General features: G+C 41.2%; 1 protein-coding gene across 1 annotated transcript in view; it reads left to right on the plus strand.

Moving 5' to 3' along the window:
• The window catches only part of trappc9 (trafficking protein particle complex subunit 9), a gene marked incomplete at its 3' end in the record, with an annotated part of 422586 nt that overhangs the window by 36054 nt on the left and 365126 nt on the right, over window positions 1-21406 (plus strand). The window contains exons 11-12 of the mRNA XM_080735848.1: window positions 13809-13935; window positions 17394-17539. Of these exons, the coding sequence (XP_080591974.1) occupies window positions 13809-13935; window positions 17394-17539 (273 nt within the window). The remainder of the gene's footprint in view (window positions 1-13808; window positions 13936-17393; window positions 17540-21406) is intronic.

The raw sequence follows: 21406 nt of genomic DNA on the forward strand, positions 1-21406 counted from the left end.
GTTCTCAACCTTTTCAGGCCGCGACCCCCAAAATAATCACATTTTAACTGGGGACCCCCCCATCCTGACGAGCACTAAGAGATGAGGCATTACATTTTGTATAACATGGTTCTATTGTGAAAATAGCAGATCTACATGCTCACAACGCCTCGTGGAGGCGTTGTGAGCATGTAGATCGGCTATTTTCACAATTTCTGCCTCTAATATTTGACTATTTGACTATTTGACCAATGTTTAATTTTTCATTTTAGAGATTAAAAAAGTCCTCAAATTGTCACTTTAGAAATGTGCAGATACCCTCTACACTTAAACTTTATGTTTACTGTTGAGTGAGAAGACAATGTTGCACATTAAGTTAATCTCCTGGGGACCCCCCCAAAATAATTTGGGGACGCCCCTGGGGGTCCTGACCCACAGGTTGAGAACCACTGGTGTATGTATCCAGCACCAGCACCCAGGAGGAGGAGAAATGCAACCCGGCGGCTACACAGGCCTCCAAGCCGAGGCTCACAACACAACATGTTCACTGTTTCATCACAGAGTCTGCTAAGGCCAGCTGAATGTTTGTTTACTACAAAACTACTACCTGCTTGAACCCAATTCCTGTCCTCCACCCTCCCCTCCACACACCCCACCCACCATCCACACCTCCTTTGGGTGGTGACTTGTTGTGGGTGCTGTGTAATAGTACATGCACACAGACCTCTTCCCCTTGGGATTGTGTTTTTGCATGCCGGCGGATTGCTTCCCTACTCCTCTTGTCTGTGTGTCTGTGTGTCTGTGTGATGTCACCACAGACTGGGAGAGGTTACTACAGGCCACTTGAAGCAGGCACTATAGTGGGGTCGAGTGCACTCAACCACTTAACCCCTGTATAGATACTTCGTCCGCGACAAACGGGGAAAACAGCCGAGCTTGTAGATGTGCTATTGACGCTATTTTTTTAGAAGAACATTTGTAAAGCTGCAGTCTATTGCAGTGGTTCTCAACCTGTGGGTCGGGACCCCCAGGGGGGGTCCCCAAGTCATTTTGGGGGGATCCCCAGATGATTAACTTTATGTGAAACATTGTTTTCTCACTCAACAGTAAACAAACCAACATAACGTTTAAGTGTATAGAGGGTATCTGCACATTTCTAAAGTGACAATTTGAGGACTTTTATGACCCTTTTAATACCTTTAAAATAAAATAAAGAAACATATTGTTAAAAATTAAATGCAGACATTGTTAAAATAGCCGATCTGCATGCTCACAACGCCTTGCAACGCGAGGGGTTGTGAGCATGTAGATCTGCTATTTTCACAATAGAACCGTGTTATACAAAATGTAATGCCTCAAGTCTTAGTGCTCGTCAGGGTGGGGGGTTCCTAGTTCAAATATGATTATTTTGGGGGTTGCAGCCCAAAAAGGTTGAGGACCACTGTATTACACAGCTTGGTTGGAAGCTTGATTCTGATTGGTCAATCACTGAATACAACAATCCATGTGCTTGGTTTGCATTTTCTTTTTTACATTTTCACCGATAGTGGCATGCCCAAAATATACGCCTTATCAGACATTATCACATTGATAAGAACCAGTATGCACGAGCAAGCCAGCACCAAATGAACCCAGCTGCTCATGAGATGCAATCCAGCCAACACACAGGAGGACATTGAATGGACTGAAACCAGTGCCCCCCAAAACAATAGGTTTGGAGATCTGTTGGGAATTGATTACATGAAACCAGCACCTGCACATACTGTAGGCTAGCTACAGTCTCAATGTTTCAAAACAAATAATTGGTCTATAGGGGTCTAATCTAATGCCAGGTTGAAAAAGTGGTTAATATAGCTTCGATATACGCACAGTTGTATATCAACCACAGCAGTGGTCCTCAAAGTGAGGTCCGGGGAGGGGGTCCCTTAAGGGGGTCCCCAGCAATATTAATATACCATACCAGTTTAAGCACTTTAACTATAATACATCGACTATTTGAGAATAGACTATCTGCAAGCTCACGACGTGCTGAGATCCGACACGTTGTGTGCTTGCTATTTTGAGCTTAAAAAATTGGAATTTGGGAAATCTTGTCAGATGGGGGTTCGCAGCCAAATACATTGTAATTTAAGGGTTCCTTATCATAAAGCAGTGGTTCTCAAATAGGAGGGGGTTCCAGGGGACCCCAGCAAAATTAGTTAATGCTCGCACATCTGTGATTTTCTTTTCACAAATATTCTCATCTGGGGTGCCCGGCACAAAATGTTTTCAGTTGAGAGTCTGCGGCCAAATATACAGTAGGCTTATACAATATATATATCAAATTGGGGATCCTTGGGGGCGCCCGCTGGCCTACTGGTCCAGGCGCATACCACATAATTAGGCATTGCCAGTTGCCACATAGGCATTAATGCCTGATGGCGTCGCCGGTTCGATTCTCGATCCGGACGACCTTTGCCGCATGTCACTTCCCGTCTCTCCCCTCATTTCCTGTCAGTCTACTGTCCTATCGAATAAAGGCATAAAAGCCCCCCCAAAACAAATCTTAAAAAAAAAAGAGAAAAATAGAGATCCTTGGCATGAAAACATTTTGAGAACCAACTGACATAAAGGAGCACTGAAACACAGCATGGAACAAAAGGCTACATAATTGTGTGCCAGCTCTGCTCCTGCCATCAGCCTCTCACCGCTAATCAGACTTTTTCCACACAGTCTGGAAAGTTCAGAACGAAAAAGAAAAAATGTAATCAATTCAATCCAATCAGAGAAATACTGTTTTGTTCAGTTCAGCAGATTTGATGTAGTTGTAGGTCCACCGCCTTTTTTATTGACATCATTTGTCGGATATTGATTGTTGTTTGTTTTTGTCGTCGGGCCCTGTCGACAGCATTATCCGACGAGTCAGCTTACACAGCGTACTTAGCACCAGCGCCCAAAAAACTTCTGGTGTGGAAAAGCAATTTCGAAAAGTGTAAACTGCAAGATTGTATAGCTTGGGAAGGGAGTTCATTTTTTTGGAAGTATTGGATTACACTCTCTGGGTAGAAAAACATGAATTCTGTTGCCGGAATGATTTCTCTAGAAGGGGGCCAGACGGTGAAAACCGCCATTGCTTTTACGTCTCATCACAGGCTAATAATACAAGCATATCGTCGTTGTCGGGTGGAAACCTTGTATGTCCAAAACCGTTCGTTTTGCATTTATCATTTTTAAAACGATATAAACTAGAGAAAACAGATGATCTACAAGCACACAACGCCTCGCGGTTACTTTGAGAAAGTACGTACAAATTTGGAACTTGGAGATACGAGGTTTCCACCCGACAGTGACGATATAGAATACTGTAATTTAGGAAGATTATTTTCTAAGTTATTATTCTATTGACTAGTAAGACGCCTCAGGGCGACATGCGGCAAGGGCGAGGTCGCGCCAATTCTTGGCCATCTGGCCAGTGATGTTATCAGACCAGTTAACCATATATGGAGACTCCTGGTACCCATATATGGAGATCCATGTACTGTATATGGAGATATGCTGTGAGAGCCCAAACATGCTTACTCAGTTATTCATCATGTGAAAGTCATACATCATACCCTTTTATGCCCATACATGGAGATCCCTGTCTGTAGAACCAGCTGTGTGGTATGTGGCCGATGTGGCCTCCATATATGGGCATTCCCATATGAAGTCCTGTTAGATATGGGCTTAATATTGATGACATTAGGGAACTCCATATATGGGCATAAAATGTATTATGTTAGTGTGACATCACAGTGAAGCCAGAGCGTGATGTCAGAGCGGCAAACCCATTCTGTTCTCCTGACATCACAGTGATGTCAGAGCATGATGTCAGAGCGACAAACCTATAGAACCACAATGTCAGGCGTGACCTACTGTACAGAGATACGTGGATACGCGGACAAGATGTGCCGGTTTTCATAGTTAACTGCGACCTACGGTCGCAATAACCTTTTGGATTAATTGATTGATTGAGAAGAATTGAAAAGAATTATATATATATCGTTGCCGTCGGGCAGAAACCTCTTATCTCCATATTTACATTTTTAGTTTTTTCATAAATTAACACCCTACTTGATCAACTTCACGCCACATTTTGAGCTTGTCGATCTGCTACTTTGGCTGTTTTTTTATATAATTTATAATTTATATCATATATCACTTGAGACAAGTCATTATAGCCAAAATTGTTATTATTTTTAAAAAGCAGAAATAGCCTATCTACACCCTCACAATTTTTTTTAGAAAGAATAAGACATTGTTTGAGTTGTAAAAATATTAGTAAATCCCACAGAGACCATTAGCATCGATGTTGGAAAACCACTAAATATGGAGATGCTAGATTTCATCCGGCACTGATGATGTGCAGACTGCTAGTGTGCAGACAGTGTTGTGGAAAAATGGCAGGAGATAATTACCAGCTTCCTTTGGAGGATTGCCAACCCATACAGCCCTCCTCTGAGTCAAGCTGAGGTGAGACATTGCCCTGGCATGTGTCGGCTGACGTACGCCGTAGTCTTGTCACACAACGTGACAGGTAGACTAATTTCAACTTGCTCAAAGACGAGGAGGATAAATCACAGGTTTTTACCTTTTTGCGTCACACAGTGTGACATGTAAGGATCGTATAAGACGGGCTAAAGTAGGGCTGTCACAATTATTACATAATCGTCTAATCGCAATTATTTGAGGTAATCGCAATTATTTTGCATAATCGTCATAATCGTTTCCATGTTGAAAAAATGTCATATATTTTCAAACATTTTCAAAAACAGTGGATGCGACGCGTTGTGAGCTTGTAGATTGGCTATTTCCACTATCAATGTCATTTTTTAAGTATAAAGTTGTCAAACATGTCAGTAATTTCTTTGTATATTTAGGTTATGTGTCATATCTGCAATGTGCAACTTCAAAGCCTTCAAGCCAAACAGAAATGTGATTGTCAACGACAAATACACAATTAAATCGTTAATCGCAATTAGTTGAGTGACAATTAATCGTCATGTAAAATGTCATAATCTTGAGTCACGCACTGTGTCATCAGCCCCTGGTACTAATGTCACCTGTGCCAGCAGAATTCGTGGCTTTGAATTTGGGCGGCAGGACCTTTTCAAAGGTGTCTCTGAGATGCACATGGCCCTTTCAAGTCTCTGCCGGTGACATGAAAAAAAGAGAGAAAAAAAGAGTCATAGCTCAAATGTTTTATTGAAGCCTATCTTTTTTTTTAGCAGTGCTGGGTTGTAAGATAGCACTTGTCTGCTCTGCCTGTGGGTTACGACAAGGTGACTATGCAAATGTGATTGTAACCGCATCTTCCGAGTCATTAGAGCCTAAAGCCTGATTTATGCTCCCATTGCACGACCATGTCGTGCGCAGTGGTGGGAAAAGTACTCACATCTTGTACTTACTGTAGTATAGAAACACTGTTGCAAGTGAAAGTCTGGAATTCAAAATGTAAATGTATGAAAGTGTTGGCATCAAAATGTACTTAAAGTTAAAGTAAAAATCACACCCGTGTGAAGTGGAGCTGTGTGTGTGTGTGTGTGTGTGTGTGTGTGTGTGTGTGTGTGTGTGTGTGTGTGTGTGTGTGTGTGTGTGTGTGTGTGTGTGTGTGGATCATGTGTACCGATTTTTGTGACATTTGAAGAAAATATGTAGGAGAAGGAGCAAAAAGTGTGTTTTGGAGAAAATTCAAGATGGCGGAAAATCTATCATGGCGCAAATGGGCGTGGCCTATATGGGGAGATGCGTCATGACCCAAGGAATCCAGGGAAAAAATATTTTTAATTTTCCGACCTACGGTTCAAGAGTTACAGGCCAAAACGTAAAGTGGGGTGTTATGGCGCCACCATGCGGCCAAATGACACAATTATTTTGTGTATTGAACCTCCTCTCCAAGTCTTGAAACTCTAGCCCCTATGGTTTGCGAGAGACAAATAATTGAATGTGAGTTTTTGCAATTCCCATTATAAGTCAATGGGGAAAATTAATTCACTAATAAATTAATATCAATTAAACTATAGAACCTTTCTCTTAGAAAAGTAATAGCCCACGATTCCCGAGTAAGCCGGTCGATTTGACATATGGCGCGAGTGTGTGGTGGCAAAACTGTGGGACTAGTGGCGTGCCGAAGTTTAGGAAGTTCAGGCTACATACACACAGACAGACAGACAGACAGACACACACACAGACCCACACAGCCACGTATAGGGAGCCTGTGCTTCACACAGCTCCAAAAATGTTTGAAAATAGCACATCTACAAGCTCACGTGTCACAATGCAACGCATTGTTAGCTTGTAGATCAGCTATTTTTAAATAGCCTTGGTATAAAATAGGGCTAAAGTGGTTAATGTATGTTTCATAATATTATAATTTATATCCACAAAGTAACTAGTAACTAAAGTTTCAAATAAATGTAGTAGGGTAAAAGTAAAGTATTTCAATCTAAGATGTAGTGGAGTAGAAGTAAAAGCATTGGAAATAACTCAAAATTGTACTTAAGTACAGTACTTAGTAAGTAAATGTACTTAGTTACTTTACACCACTGGAACATAGCAGATCTACAAGCTAACAACGTGTGGCGAATGCGACATGTGGTGGTACCCCCCCGGAACTAGCTTAAGGAGCCCTGGGGGTCCCCAGTCCGCACATTGAGAACCACTGTTGTCCGACATGGGCTTAGGACCCGAGTCAAGCTTTTGATAGAGATATGATACAGTTCAGCAGAATGTGGAACCAATGTAAGCCGGGTAATAGTGTGGAAAAAAAATCAATGGAGGGAGTGAGCTCTGCGATCAATATTTTCCTCCTGCTTAGTTTATATTTTTTGCCAAAGAAACAGTGCTTTTCTAGTCTCTGAGAGGAAAAAAAGTTAAGCGTATTTTTTTTTTAAAGGACGCTAACACGAGTGGATGTGTTTAAATATTTAAGATCAAAACCTTTTCTCACTTTTGTTTTGCACAGAGGTTCTGTCTCGGCAGTCTATCTCGGCATGCAAGGCTGTTATTCTCAGCCTAGAGTTAGCAGCAGAGATAACACAACTTCCTTTTGCTTTTAAAGTAAGTTATGGAGTTGACATTACGCCACCCGGTGTGGTTAAAATGTGGCAGTATGTGTCTTACTCTTACATGTGTATTTTTCCTCAGCAACAGGCAACTGAAAAGAGTACCTACACATTATATACCTGTATATACTTTGTCATGAACCATTACAACAATATTTTTGTTTGATTAGGGTTAGGATTAGGGTTAGGGTTAGGGTTAACCCTGACTGTGCTGCTGTTGCACTGACTCATAAATTAGTGAACAGCGCCTTCTAGTGTCCCTCTAGTGTTGATCCGTCAAATCTCTCATTGGTTCTGATTTTCAAAACAGCCTGTCAAATTTCGTCATTGGTAGTGAGTAAGTTAAGTACTTTTTGACGCCTTTAACACTTTCATACTTTTCATTTTGAATTCCGGACTTTTACTTAAGTAACATAGTATTTCTACACCGCAGTATTGATACTTTTACTTAAAAAATAAATAAATGTGAGTACTTTTTCCACCACTGATGGTCTTGCTCAAGGACACTTCGACACTAAGGCATGGGAAGACGGGGATTTAACCGGGAACCTTCCAATTCCAAAGCGGACACACTACCGCTCTGTGCTACTGCATTTGATCATGTACAAAAAATAATAATACAAAGATCTTCCTCCATATGTACAGAATTAACAATTACACACTGATCATTCTTTAGTAGGAAATGGGATCACATCACTGCCTCTTTAAGTCCTTATAGTTGATCCATCTCATTACACACACTTTCACTGGTTTCTTGCTGGCCTAAGCTAAGTCTAATAGAATCTGCACGAGGGAGAGTGTGCTGCACTCTCCTGTCACAACTGGAGGACTTTTTAATTGACTAAGAATTAAGAACGAATAAAAAAGAATTAAGCGAGGGGACGCCTTGGTAGCTTATATCAGTTAGTACGTCGACCATATAAACGTAAACCCTCTCGTGGTGATTAGTGGATTCTGGCAGGGTTTACTGAAAAGCTCTGCAGCACAGTAATTCTTGACTTGGTTTGTTAAGACCACAATTTCACTGGATATGTATCTACTGGAGTTTTGGTTCTTAAACTTTTTCATGCCAGGGACACTCAAATGAATTTATTTGGCCGCGGACCATTGTTTGAAAAGGGAGGATTTGTGTTATTAAATATTTGCACAAATATTCCGAAACACTTCACATTTACTTGACAATATAGCAGATCTACAAGCTTGTACACCGGCTATTTTAAAATAGTTAAAGTGTGTGGTTAAAGTGGTTAACACTCATGGATCCAAACACGTCCAGGAACGAGATAAGTTAACAGGGCCCCGTTATCTCGTCCACAGACAAGTTAACTGTTGCCATGGTTACCAGCTAAACAGGTGCCGCGGTAGCGGCTCGTGAGCGAAATCACTACACATCCCATCATGCAACTCGGCCGCCAGCATCATGGATCGTCTATTCTCCATAGGCTCCGGTTCTTTGCTGATGCAGTAGATTCTCTGAATCTACTTCTAAAACGCCAAGAAGGAGAGAGATGCTCTTTTTCACAGCGGCCGCGGTTAGCATTTTGTTGCGGATCCCCTGGAACCCCCCATCCCCCATTTTCAAATAGCCAAAGTTCAGTATTAGGGTTGAAGTGATTCATGTACGTTTTGTAATCAAGTAGGTTGGCAGTGGCTTATTGTCGGTATCAGCCGGTAACACGCGGGAGACTGTCCCCGTTACAATGCACTATACCCCTGGGAGATGGATCGCTGAGGTGGAGCGCCACACCTACCACCCAGTGCTTGCCGCATGACTTGTCACACACCCAACACTCGTTACTCATACGCTGAGTTGGCAGTGCCCAGGATAGTTCCCATGACCTTGAGCTACCCAGACACAAATCACTAGTAAGTAACTAGTAACTGTAGTGGAGTAAAGGTACAAGTTTTGCCTCTCTGAGATATAGTGGAGTAGAAGTTAAAGTATTGAAAATTGGAAATACTCAAGTAAAGTAAACAATACCTCAAAATGTCACTTAAGTACATGAATACTTAGTAAACGTACTTGATTACTTTCCACCACTGGTATTCCAGAATGTGGGGCAGTTCCCTGCATCCTTGTTGAGGGACATTCTAAGTGACATTTCACTTAGCAGCCTCCCGTTGACATTCCCCAAGTGGAGGAGACGGTGCAAATGCATCTCCACAGGAGTTAAAACTCTAGAGTCGGCAGTTTGGGAAACGGTGGAGAGGAGGCTGCACATCCCAAACACCGGACAAAAGGAAGGAATAAGAACAAACTTTTATATTGGTGATCCGTCTACAGGGGTTGACACTAAGTCATAGGCTCACTAACTCATAGGCACTTGCCCGTCGGGCAAGTACAGGTCATGTTCTACTTGCCCAAAGGTCATGCCCACTTGCCCGAAAAGTAAATCCATTATAAAATGATAGGTCAAATTTTAATTATGGTTCAATTTTTTTTTTACTTTCTGGGGCTGTCCGCTAATAAATGTCATACCTACCTAAATTTGTATCCAAATACCTACCGTACACATAGCTATGATTTGAATTTGACAATGGGTTCACACATATTTTATATTTTTATGTATAGCAACAGCGAAAACAGAACATGGGTAACAGTGCATTCCACAGACCAGAAGACAGAGCGCTCTGGCCACGTTCAGGTGTTTAGACAGATATCTTGTGTTGTGTTTATAGACGGTTGCGTCCCCTCTCAAACAAGCACTTGCCCGGTCGGGCAACCTGAAGGCAAACCCGAAAGTTTTATTTACCTGCCAAGGGCAGGTGGGCAAGCCTTTGTGTCAATGCCTGATCTATTCATACTGGGTTTTATTCGTGGTTGTTACGTGTGCCTGTGGAAGTGTCAGAGTGTGTGTGTGTGTGTGTGTGTGTGTGTGTGTGTGTGTGTGTGTGTCGGTCTGGTTATTTCCAAGTGCTGCCTATCCACTGAATGCTGGGTGCCAATCATCAGCCTTCCTGTGATTGGTTGGGCTTGCCAACTTAAAGACACCAAACACCTTGACAATTCTTGCTGCAGTGTTGTTCCCTGCCCGCTTGCCATGCTATTTTGTTTACAGCATTTGCCAACCTTATGTTCATTTAAACCTTCATTAGGCTTGCAGGTGCAAGTATTTCTGAATGCAAAGTTAAGATTGTAACCAAGTTTTGGGTGACCACGATTTAGCTAAAGTTAATGGTGTATGGGTGCCAGTTTTTTGTTACCGCAAACTTTTGGGCAGATTAGTGTAGTGAGGTTGGATTCAAATGTACTCGATTTTTATTTTTAAACGTGTTAGCTTAGTTTATAAAACTAAGATTAGGATTGCTGTAGATTGATTTTGATTGTTGATTTGCCCCATTTATCATGTTTAAAATCAAGTGTTTAGAAGTGTGTCAAATTCTTTTTTTGTAAAATCATGCAAATTTAGCAAGAAAAGAAAATAAATGGATATTCCCCTAGACTTTAGGATTGTAACAGAAAAATCGACCTACTGTAATAATAAAATAAAAATAAGTTGCTTCATCGCCTTGTTATAATGCTGTCACATCTGTCTGTGAGTCCGGAGATAATCTTGAAAACTGCTGGGCCGATTAGCGCCAGATCTGTTGTGAACTTGTGCCACTACATTGCCAGTAGGCCATTGGTTCTTAACCCATTTGGGCCTAAGTCCGATTTGAAAATGACCCACTGTTTTTCTGGAAAACGTATTACTCTGCCTCTGTAGCAGTTAGAAACAAAATTCCAAAACTATTTGATAGCTTACACCTTTGGCTTTCATAGGGAAAAAAATCTGAAAAACTTAATATTATTTTGAATTATTACTCTTTTAACCTTTTTAGTTTTGAAAAGAAAAGGTGTGATTGTGGGTTTTATAAATATTATACCAATGAAAAGTATTCACAAGAGCTTTTTACTATGTTGGATCCATTGGATCGCAGGTTCCTTTTTATCCATTTCCTGAGCATTAACAGTCTTTGGGCATGCACGTTTTCCCACCCAACAGCAATGATATCTCCTCATGGGGCTTAGACTCGCAATACAGCTTTTGCAAAGTGAACTGAATTGACGCTTGGCACTTTGAGAATCATTTTACATCAAACCTGACAGATGGGTAACTGTTGAAATGGCTGAGCACTGTCAAAATACCGGAGGCCCTGCGTTTACTGATGATAATATATTATATGCTGCAGAGAGAGTGAGGAAATCAATGCTAGAGCACTTCAGAACACATTAAGAGCTGTCTGTAACTTGACTGGAGAGTGGGGGAAAAAGCAGAGTAAACAGGCTGGAAGGAGGAAGATGCCACAGTAGTAGTTATTTACTGCAAAACATGTACCGATGAACTCTTGGTCCTCAAACATTTTCTTGTCACGACCCCCTGAATTGATATGCATTTGGCTGCGGATCTTTTTATCTGAAAAATATTTTGTACCAGGGATACCCTACATTTTTCACAATTCTTAAAAGATTTCTCTAAATCTTATCAAAAATGTACAAAACCACATACTGTACAAATGGAACCAAAATGGACGGACCCATAGACACGTTTCTTGTTTACAAACATTGAGACTAAATGCACAGGTGACTGTATCATGTAATCAATTCCACCAATCCCCAAACTTGTTGTTTTGGGGAGCGCTGGTTTCATTGGCTAATTTTGGTACCGACCTGCACGCGCATCTAGTTCTTATCAGTGTTACGTGGACCAGAAACGCATTAATAAGGTTCCATTTAGATTTTCGGCACAGAGCACCATCATGTTATGGTATAAATTAGGCATACTGTAATATTGGCATTACTGTACTACCGGTAATACCGATTTTAACACAGGATGATCAATCATCTTTAATTTTTTTTTTCAATAATCTATTTGATTAGTTCATTTAACTGTTAACCTAGTGTGATTTTGTGGTTGTTTGGGAAGGAGGCCGGGGGGAGAGAAGCACTGCTGTTTTTGACAGCAAATTTTGATTTAGTTTTAGTCATAGTCTTTTGAATAAAATGTAATTTAGTTTTCGTCATAATTTAGTCACCTGAAAAGTTTTTGTCATAATATTTGTCGACTAAATATCATAAGATTTTAGGCGACTAAATCTACAGTTGATTCAGTCAACTGAAAAGTATTTTGGCCTTTGATGGCATCGTAATGACTGATTTTACACTTGGTTGCGTGCTGAAAATAGCCGATCTACAAGCTCACAACGCAGCAACACCTGAGAGCAACCAAACATAAAATGACTGTCTTCTCCACTAGTCCCTCCCTAACGTTTTAGTCTAGTTTTTATTTTGTTGACGAAATTGTCAATATATTTAGTCTTAGTTTTAGTCATCACAGCTTAGTTTTTATTTCGTTTTTATTTCGTTTTCGTCAGTGAAAAAACGCAGTCGACAAAATTTTTCGTCATAGTTTTAGTCGATGAAATCAACACTGGAGACTACAGAGGGGTGTGAGTGTATTCTTCTCGGGTCCAAGAAGCACCTTGGACGCGACGGCCCGGGCAGTAACTCACAGAGACACGCGTGTGTAGGCAAGAAAAGCGGTAAGGCTCTGAGAGTGATGATACAGCACGGAACGTAAACATATTTATTGATCACGCAGTAAAACTTACAGTCGTACTTGAAGGCTGGGGCCGTTCTGGCTGAGAAAGAGACATCTGGGTGATCTACAAGTGGGAGATAAATAAGCGTCCGGTAAATTTACGCCGCACAACGTCCGGGACCCAGAAACCAAGAGGCACTCAGGAAATATGGCTAGAGGAGGGAGGAACTGTACCTTAGAACAGTGGTTCTCAACCTTTTCAATCCGTGACCCCCCCAAAATAATCACAAGTTGAACTAGAGACCCCCCACCCTGGCATGAGGCATTAGATAAATATTGTGAAAATAGCTCATCTACAAGCTCACGACGCCTCGCAGCGCTTGTAGTTTATCTATTTTCAAAATGTTTGGCTCTTTCTTATATTATTTGACAGTTTGGCCAATGTTTGACCCTTTTTTAGGTATTGCAAACTCATCCCCTTTTCCAATCCACAAATAAGTCCTTAAATTGTCACTTGTCATCTGGGACCCAGACATTTTATATACTGTATCAAAGAGTCAACAACAACAACAATCCAGCAAAATAAATTAGTTGAATTAACCATTTCGCCCCATATGTTTTTATTTTGATTACCTTTTATTGCGGTTTATAAAAATGTTTTGTGATTTGTGTTGCTTGTTTGTAAAATTATGTTTAATTTGAACTGCTTTTAAGTTTAATGGTTACCCTTCAGGCCACCATTGTAAATAAGGATTAGTTCTTTATGACCGGCTTGATTTAAAAAAACAACAACATACATGGATAAGTTCTCAGTCACCATGACTGATTTCAGTCATTTGGATTCCATGGAAGCCAGCGCGTCTTCAGCATGTTGCACACTGAAAATAGCCGATCTACAAGATGTATTTGAAGTGGTCACATTAGCAATAGAATACATGTTAGAAGAATATTCGATGAACATGAATGGTCTCAGAAATGTAATAAAAGCAGTTTAAAGCCTCTCTATCTCTGATTTCTTCATTTCTGGTTTGCTGTAATGTAGAACTGTTGGCAGCAACGTGGGTTTAAAATAACATCAATGATAACTTATTCTTTTTTTTTTTCACTTTTACTTCCTTCCATGAACAAAAATTGAAGTTGATAATGTGCTCACACCGGCGCTTCTTTCTTTCTTTCTTTCTTTCTTTCTTTCTTTCTTGTTTGTGGTGTTTTAACGGGTTGACAGAGAAGAAAGAGGTCACTCAGAGTCTGGAGAACTACACGTCCAAGTGTCCAGGTGGCATGGAGGTCATCACTCTCCCCGACGGCCTCAAGCTCCCCCCGGTGCCGTTCACCAAGCTCCCCATCGTCCGGTAGGTCCTCTGTGTGTCTCTAGTTCAGGGGTTTTCAAACTTTTTGGACTCGGGGCACCCCCTGTAAATAACTTTTTCATCCACGGCACCCCTGAATTGTTCATCTTTAGAATCTTAAATAATATCAAGCTACGTAAATATGCACATCTTTCCACCTGAGATACGGTAGGCTATGTCGCGGAGAAATATTCGTTTCCATCAGAACTGACTGAAAATAAATGTATACTTGATGCTTAACCACTTGAAACCCAGTATCCCTATTCTGGGGGGAAAGTTCACCAAATATAGCTGATCTACAAGCTCACAATGCGTCACAACCTGACGCGTTGTGTACTTGTAGATCTGCTATTTTTGGTGAAGAGAGTTGGCCGTAGATGGAAAAAGAACTTAGTGATATTGATGAAGTCCAAATATCATGAAATCATTCTGAGGCACCCCTGGATTACTGTCAGGGCACCCCAGGGTGCCCCGTCACCCACTTTGAAAACCCCTGCTCTAGTTCCATCGTTGCATTGTTTTGTATGAATGGTTGGAAGTAATTGTGAGTTTTTACTTGAAATGTAGAAGTATTGAGTTCTAAACCAGGGGTCTTCAACGTTTTCAGGCCAAAGACCCCTTAGTTGAGCGAGAGATGAAGCAGGGACCCCCACAACCTTTTCATAGATTCCATATAGTTTCATCGTTTGACAGCACAATTATCAGTGTATTTTGGATTCATGTCAATTTGTGTTTTCAGATATTTAACCAATTGAGCCGTCATTACCTAATAAACTTGCCCTTTCACTCTGTACTTAGTCTGCTCTTTTTACTCTACACCAAACCTCTTTGCCGAAAATAGCCGATCTAAATGCTCACAACGCCTCGCAGCGCAAGGCGTTGTGAGCTTGTAGATCTGCTATTTTGGCTATACTTTTTTGGCTAAGCTCACAATGCCTCAAGTTTTAAGTGATTAAACTGAATCTGTAGTCACGTCGACAACCTCTGTGCCCAAAGTCAGTTATTATCCATCAACAACGTCAATTACCGTACCCATCATCCTTATAAGGAGTGAAATCAATGCCACCCCCCTTCCCCACTTTAGGACTAGTGGTTATCAACCTTTTTAATTGATATTTTATTTCCTATGCATAAGGCCATGGCCATAACTTTTGTGCGTTATTCATTTCTGGTTCCCATCTATCAATCATTTAATTGGGGACCCCCTGGATCCCCCTCAAGGACCCCTGGTGGTCCCCACTTTGAGAACAAGAGTTCTAGGATGCTCAGTAATAGCTGTGTGAAGTCCTTCTTTTTGTGTCTTTTACCACAAAAGCCGCAGCCGCAGCATCGGAGCTCTAAAGACATTTCACTCAACTTACCCACCAACAGTAATTTATCTCCGAGGAACTATTATGAAATGAAATCCAGGGTCGGCTTTTTGTCAGAAAGATGATGGAAGATAATGCAACGCGACATTAAAGGCCTGTGTGCCTCGGCTACGCTTTAACAATTTGCACAAGCTTTAAACTCGCATATCGCTTTGGTTTCATCAGAACTCCCTCGGTGACATTTGAGAAGTAAAATGTGTGTCGGTGAGGTCGCCCTGACCCAGTCTCCCCAGCCAGAAACCATCAAGGAACAAATTGAAAGTTGCTCTATGATTTTCTCGTTGGTAATGGTAGGCATTAATCTCAGGGTCCCCAAACCTTTTAGCTCCCAAGACCCAATGGAGAAATTAGATGCCTCCCCGGGAAAATAGCCGATCTACAAGCTTGTAGATCGGCTATTTTCACTAGTTCTTAGAAGTATTTTGTCATGAATGTTTTAATGGAATTCTTATGAAAAACAATTGCATATGTTTTGAACTTTTTGTGACTTTTGGGGGATTTTTTTTTAAAAGATCACAGAGGCTTTGTTTGTTTGGAAGTACAGTAACACTTTAAACATGTTGCACAATCAGAACTTAGTATTTTTTGGTCATTATATTGTCAGCAATTCTACATTTAAACAAGTGAAAAGCAAAAGGGAGAAAATTTGACATCTGAGAAAGGTCTGACTTGGAGTGAGAGAGAGAGTGTGTGTGTGTGTGTGTGTGTGTGTGTGTGTGTGTGTGAGTGTGAGTGTGAGTGTGAGTGTGAGTGTGAGAGAGAGCGAGAGAGGGGAGGGGGAGAGAAATGGGATGTGTGTGTGTGTGTGTGTGTGTGTGTGTGTGTGTGTGTGCGCCGCTTCAGCCCTTGTGTGGGTGAATCACATTTTGTTTTGATGCAGTGCATCATCCTTTTGTGTTGATGGTTGCTTAAAAAAAACTGTGGATGAATAACAGTTCCATTATAGTTCGAGTTCAAGTTTGAGAAGCCCTGGTCTACTCTCATGGTGTCATACTGTAGTTGGCAGTGTGTGACAGAGAATAAACACAAATCATTCCTGGCCTCCCCTTTTCCAATCCACCTCAGTTTATACCCCCTACCATCCTGTGTGTGTGTGTGTGCGTGCGCTTGCACGCGAGCAGTAAATGGAGTGCATCATTATGAGTTGAGAGGTGTTGTGGAATGGGCTTAGGGACCTGTAAAGCCACCACAGTGCCAGCCACAGTGCCATGGGAGAGCTCACCCCCCGTTTCACTCTGCCGAGTCTGATCGTTACCTGGGTGAGATGCATGCTTTCCCCCCCCGAGGCAATAAGTGTTCCACTTGCCCCGTCTCACCTCAGAGCGCCGTGACGCCCCAGCTAAATAGAGTAGAGTCCTCAGGAATCCACCAGCAGCTTTCACCCCAGGAATTTATGTTCTGCCCCTCTGATGAGCCGAGTCCATGCCAGCAATCTGTCTGCTGTTCCTGGGGCATTAATGAATATGGGGAAGATAAAACTAACTCACTCCACTCTGCGCACCCTATTCCCCTTCCCTCAACCCCCTCCCCCCATGGGCCGCTTTTCCTCGCAACCGAAATAGATCGGCAGGGGTGCAAGGATTCACTGCAGGCCCCCAATGGATGTTCTTCATAGGGGGATTAGGGGGTTTAACACGTTTAGACTGGGAACGCATTATTACTTGTGCCTTATTTTGTGCTTTAACTATTGAAAAATAGCAGATCTACAAGCTCGCAGCGTGGCACTCGGTGCCACGCTGTGAGCTTGTAGATCTGCTATTTTTTTTAATCGTGAACATTTGTGCAAGACAAACCTATGTTTCTATGTTGGTGGTGCTCAAACTTTTTCATGTGAAGGACCCCCAAAATTATATGCATTTCGCCACGGAACCCCATCTCAAAATATTTAGTTCCAGGGACCCACCAGAAGCAAAATTTGAGTTACAAATGTTCGCTTAAGAAAAGCTCGCACGGCACTCGGTGCCACGATGTGAGCTTGTATATCTGCTATTTTTCAATAGCTAAAGTATAAAATAATTAAGGGCCCTCCCTCTTCCACCTTGGGCCCTAGTAACTCAGTTCTACTTTCCCCCCCTTGTGACGCCCCTTTAGATCGGTGAAGCTGCTCAATCTGCCCGTCAGCCTGCGCCCTCACAAGGTGAAAGGCCTCCTGGGACAGAACGTGTCCACCGCCAGCCCCTTCATCTACTCCCCCATCATCATACACAGCCGAGGAGAGGAGCGCTGCAAGAAGATAGGTGAGCTCCCTTTGTGTTGTCTGTGTCTGTCTATTGGCCACGTGTGCACACACACACACTCACGCACGCATGCTTGCTCGCACCGCACAAGCAATCAACCATGAATTTTGCGTCAGACATCTCTATACTGTATATCTCTTGACAAATGTATAATATACTATGTATATTATGCAATATTTTGTTGTTGCTACACTGTATCGTGTTTTTTTTTCTGCATTTCTAAAATAAACCTTACAGAGGTTTAGGCATAGTTTTACTGCGGTGCCCAAATTTGGAGATTACATCACAGACTGGCCTGATTAATGACTTTATCAACATCTTGATGAGGTAGCTGAGAGAATAGTAAAAACCACTACTATCCATCGGGAAAAAAAGTAAGAAAAAGAAATCTCAAATAAATATTTATTGGAGAATGTAGCAGCTGTTCCTTTTGTTCAGCCTAGGGCTGGGCAAGTAACCGCAAATAATAATGACTGGTGTCTGATTCGATTTATTTAGCACAATGTAAAACAAAACAAAAAAACAAAGTACACAAAATATGAAAGAAAAGTGCCAGGAGGAGGCAAGAAGCCCAGAGGGCTTATACAAGGCCTCTACCTATGTATAAAGAACGGGTTTTCAAAGTGGGTGACGGGGCACCCTGGGGTGCCGTGATGATTTGATAATATTTGGAATTCATCAATATCACTTCACTATGTTAGTAAAACAGACCTGATTTGCACTGTACTTGAGTTCTTTTTCTATCTACGACAACTCTCTTCACCAAAAATAGCCGATCTACAAGCTCACAACGCGTCACGTTGTGACTTGTAGATCGGCTATTTTTGGTGAACCCTCCAGAATAGGGATGCTGTGGTTCAAGTGGTTAAACGTCAAGTATAACGTTATTTTCAGTCAGTTCTGATGGAAACAGATATTTCTCCAATATGATGCAAGATTCTAAAAATGAACAGTGTAACTCAGGGGTGCCGTGGGTGAAAAAGTTATTTACAGGGGTGCCCTGAGTGAAAAAAGTTTGAAAACCCCTGGTGTAAAGGGTCATTCCCACCGGCAAGATAAAGATGAAGAAGATAAAAAATATCCTTTTCAATAGGTGTCCACACTCATTGGTGGAAAAAGTACTGACATTTTTTTTCCCCCTTAAATACAAGTATCAATACTCCAATGTAGAAATACTCTGTTACAAGTAAAACTGGAATTTAAAATGTACTTTATTAAAAGTAAAAAAAAGTATTGGTATCAAAAAGTACAGAAGTAGAATGTCCCATTTCACACGTTTTCAAATGTTTATTAATATTTGAAAATCCATCCACTTCAATTGAGAAAGATATTTTTTATCTTCATCCTGCCCGGTAACACAATAAAAATGTTGATAGAACATTATTTCATAAACAACAAATATAAATATGTAGAATTTACAAATAACATGATTGCAGTAAAAAAATGAAAACCTACAACATTGAAATACCTGATTATTCATGACAAGATTACTGATAATAACATATTTTGCAGGATGTCATATCCATAGAGCCGTATCGGCCCAGCCCTAAGATCAGCTCCAAAAGAAAGCATCCCGTTGTCTTTAGCTTATCGCGCAGGCCGTGAAATGACTACTTAGCTACATTGTTTATGTGAACATCACAATTAATTAAGGTAATGTATCCCACAGCTAATTAGGTTCTGTAATTCCGTAGTCCGTGGAGGAACAGATTGACAGTCACGTTGTCTGAGGAGAAACAAACAGGTCGGGGGAGGGGATAAATTAGCTCAACTCTTTCATGGGGGGCAACTCTTAAGCCATTTAGGCCTAGAATGATTTAAAGCTTTAACTATTGAAAAATAGCAGATAATATACAAGCTAAAAGTCGTGAAAATGTGTGCAAATCTTTGAATATATGTATTTTCAAAGCCAACGTTTGTAACTCAAATTTTGCTTCTGGGTGGTCCCTGGAACGAAATATTTTGAGATGGGGGTCCGTGGCCAAATACATATCATTTTGGGGGTCCTTGACATGAAAAAGTTTGAGCGCCACTGACATAGAAACATGGGTTTCTCAAAATACCGTAGAAGGATTGAGGAGACACTTATAGATTCGGGTCCAAATATTCAATGACTTGCACAAATTTCAATAGTTAAAGCGAAACACCCGGTCTGGACGGATTAATGTGCTCCTATTACTCATAGATTTTATTTCTTTGTTCTCCGCTCTGCTTGCATTCCTGTCACAGTGCCCTTGTGAATGAGGCGGGCCGTCTTAACCCGGACCCATTTATGAATGAATGGGTTCTGAACATAAACACACTAACTGGATCAGAAAGGGAACATTTATCATTTGCGGATGACGGGAGCGCCAACAGCAGGGGCGCTGGAACTCCCAAATCCCAAGGGGAGCTGAGCCTGGAGGACTTCATGCGTGCGCACGCCGAAAATTCACGTTTTTTGGGTTATTTTTATTCCGGTTTCGGGTGCTTATTCACGGCACAACGGTGTAACAAGGAGCTATATAGTTACTAGTTATTTTAGCACACAGTGCAACACACAGCACGCATGCACACACACAGTCACTCACGCACACACTACAAAATCGGGTATTATTTGTGTAACAGTTTTCTACTGTTTTTTATTCCCCATATACAACGGTGTTAGTTTGCAACAATGAGCCTATAGACAGTTTCTAGTTCTCAAATAAATAGACTTTGGTGTGGCATCAAAGCGGGATTTAAATTTGACTTCCCTTTTGACCATGTGATTAGGTCACCATGTGATAATCAAATACCTTTTTTCAACATATTTTATTCCCCAAAGTCAAATACATTATTGTTTTAATATATATGTGTATATATATATATATATATATATATTTAAAAAAAAAACACCAGGGGAGCTGCAGCTCCCTCAGCACCCCACTTCCAGCGCCCCTGGCCAACAGGCTCAAGCAGGGGCGTCACACCAAATTCTGGGCCCTGGGTACAAGGATTCACCGCGGGCCCTCCATGAATGTTAACTTTTGAAAAATAGCAGATATACAAGCTTGTAGATCTGCTGTTTTTGAAAGGTCGTGAAAATGTGTGCAAATCTTTCAATATATGTATTTTTTAAGCAAACATTTGTAACTCAAATTTTGCTTCTGGGGGGGTCCCTGGAACTAAATATTTTGAGATGGGGGACGTGGCCAAATACATATCATCTTGGGGGTCCTTCACATAAAAAAGTTTGAGCACCACTGACATGAAAACATAGGTTTCTTGCACACATTTTCACAATTCTTCAAAAATAGCAGATCTACAAGCTCGCAGCGCGGCACTTGGTGTATATCTGCTATTTTTCAATAGTTAACATTCATGGGGGGCCCGCAGTGAATCCGTGTACCCAGGGCCCAGAATGTGGTGTGACGCCCCTGCATGTGATTTGAGACTTGGAATCATGAAACGAACACAGGTTTTGCTGAGTGTAATTTTTGGGTCCGATGTCGATCCTGATTTTAGATAGACCTAAACCACCGATTACCAATGTTTTGACTGATATTTTATCTCAAAGAGCAACAGTTTCTCATCAATTTGAACAACTTTGAGTTGATTAAAGTTTTTATTTGAGAACATATAACCTACCCAAACCAATTGTAAAGAGAGAAATTATAAAAATAAACACAATGAACTTTTTGATAGATCAGAAATAAACGCAAACAAAAATAGCCACCTGATATAGAAGCTTGTAAATAGTTGAAAATGTTCACCTTGGTTGTGGTAAAAAATGTTCACCTTGGGAGTGGTTAAAAATCTAAACACATTGGCTGCTTAATAGCAGATAATGACGTTGTCAAAAACGTCAAATAATGGCTGATATATCAGCCAGACTGATACATGGGT

Source organism: Nannobrachium achirus, assembly GCF_963921795.1.
Source record: "Nannobrachium achirus genome assembly, chromosome: 10".
In the NCBI taxonomy this organism is placed as follows: Eukaryota; Metazoa; Chordata; class Actinopteri; order Myctophiformes; family Myctophidae; genus Nannobrachium; species Nannobrachium achirus.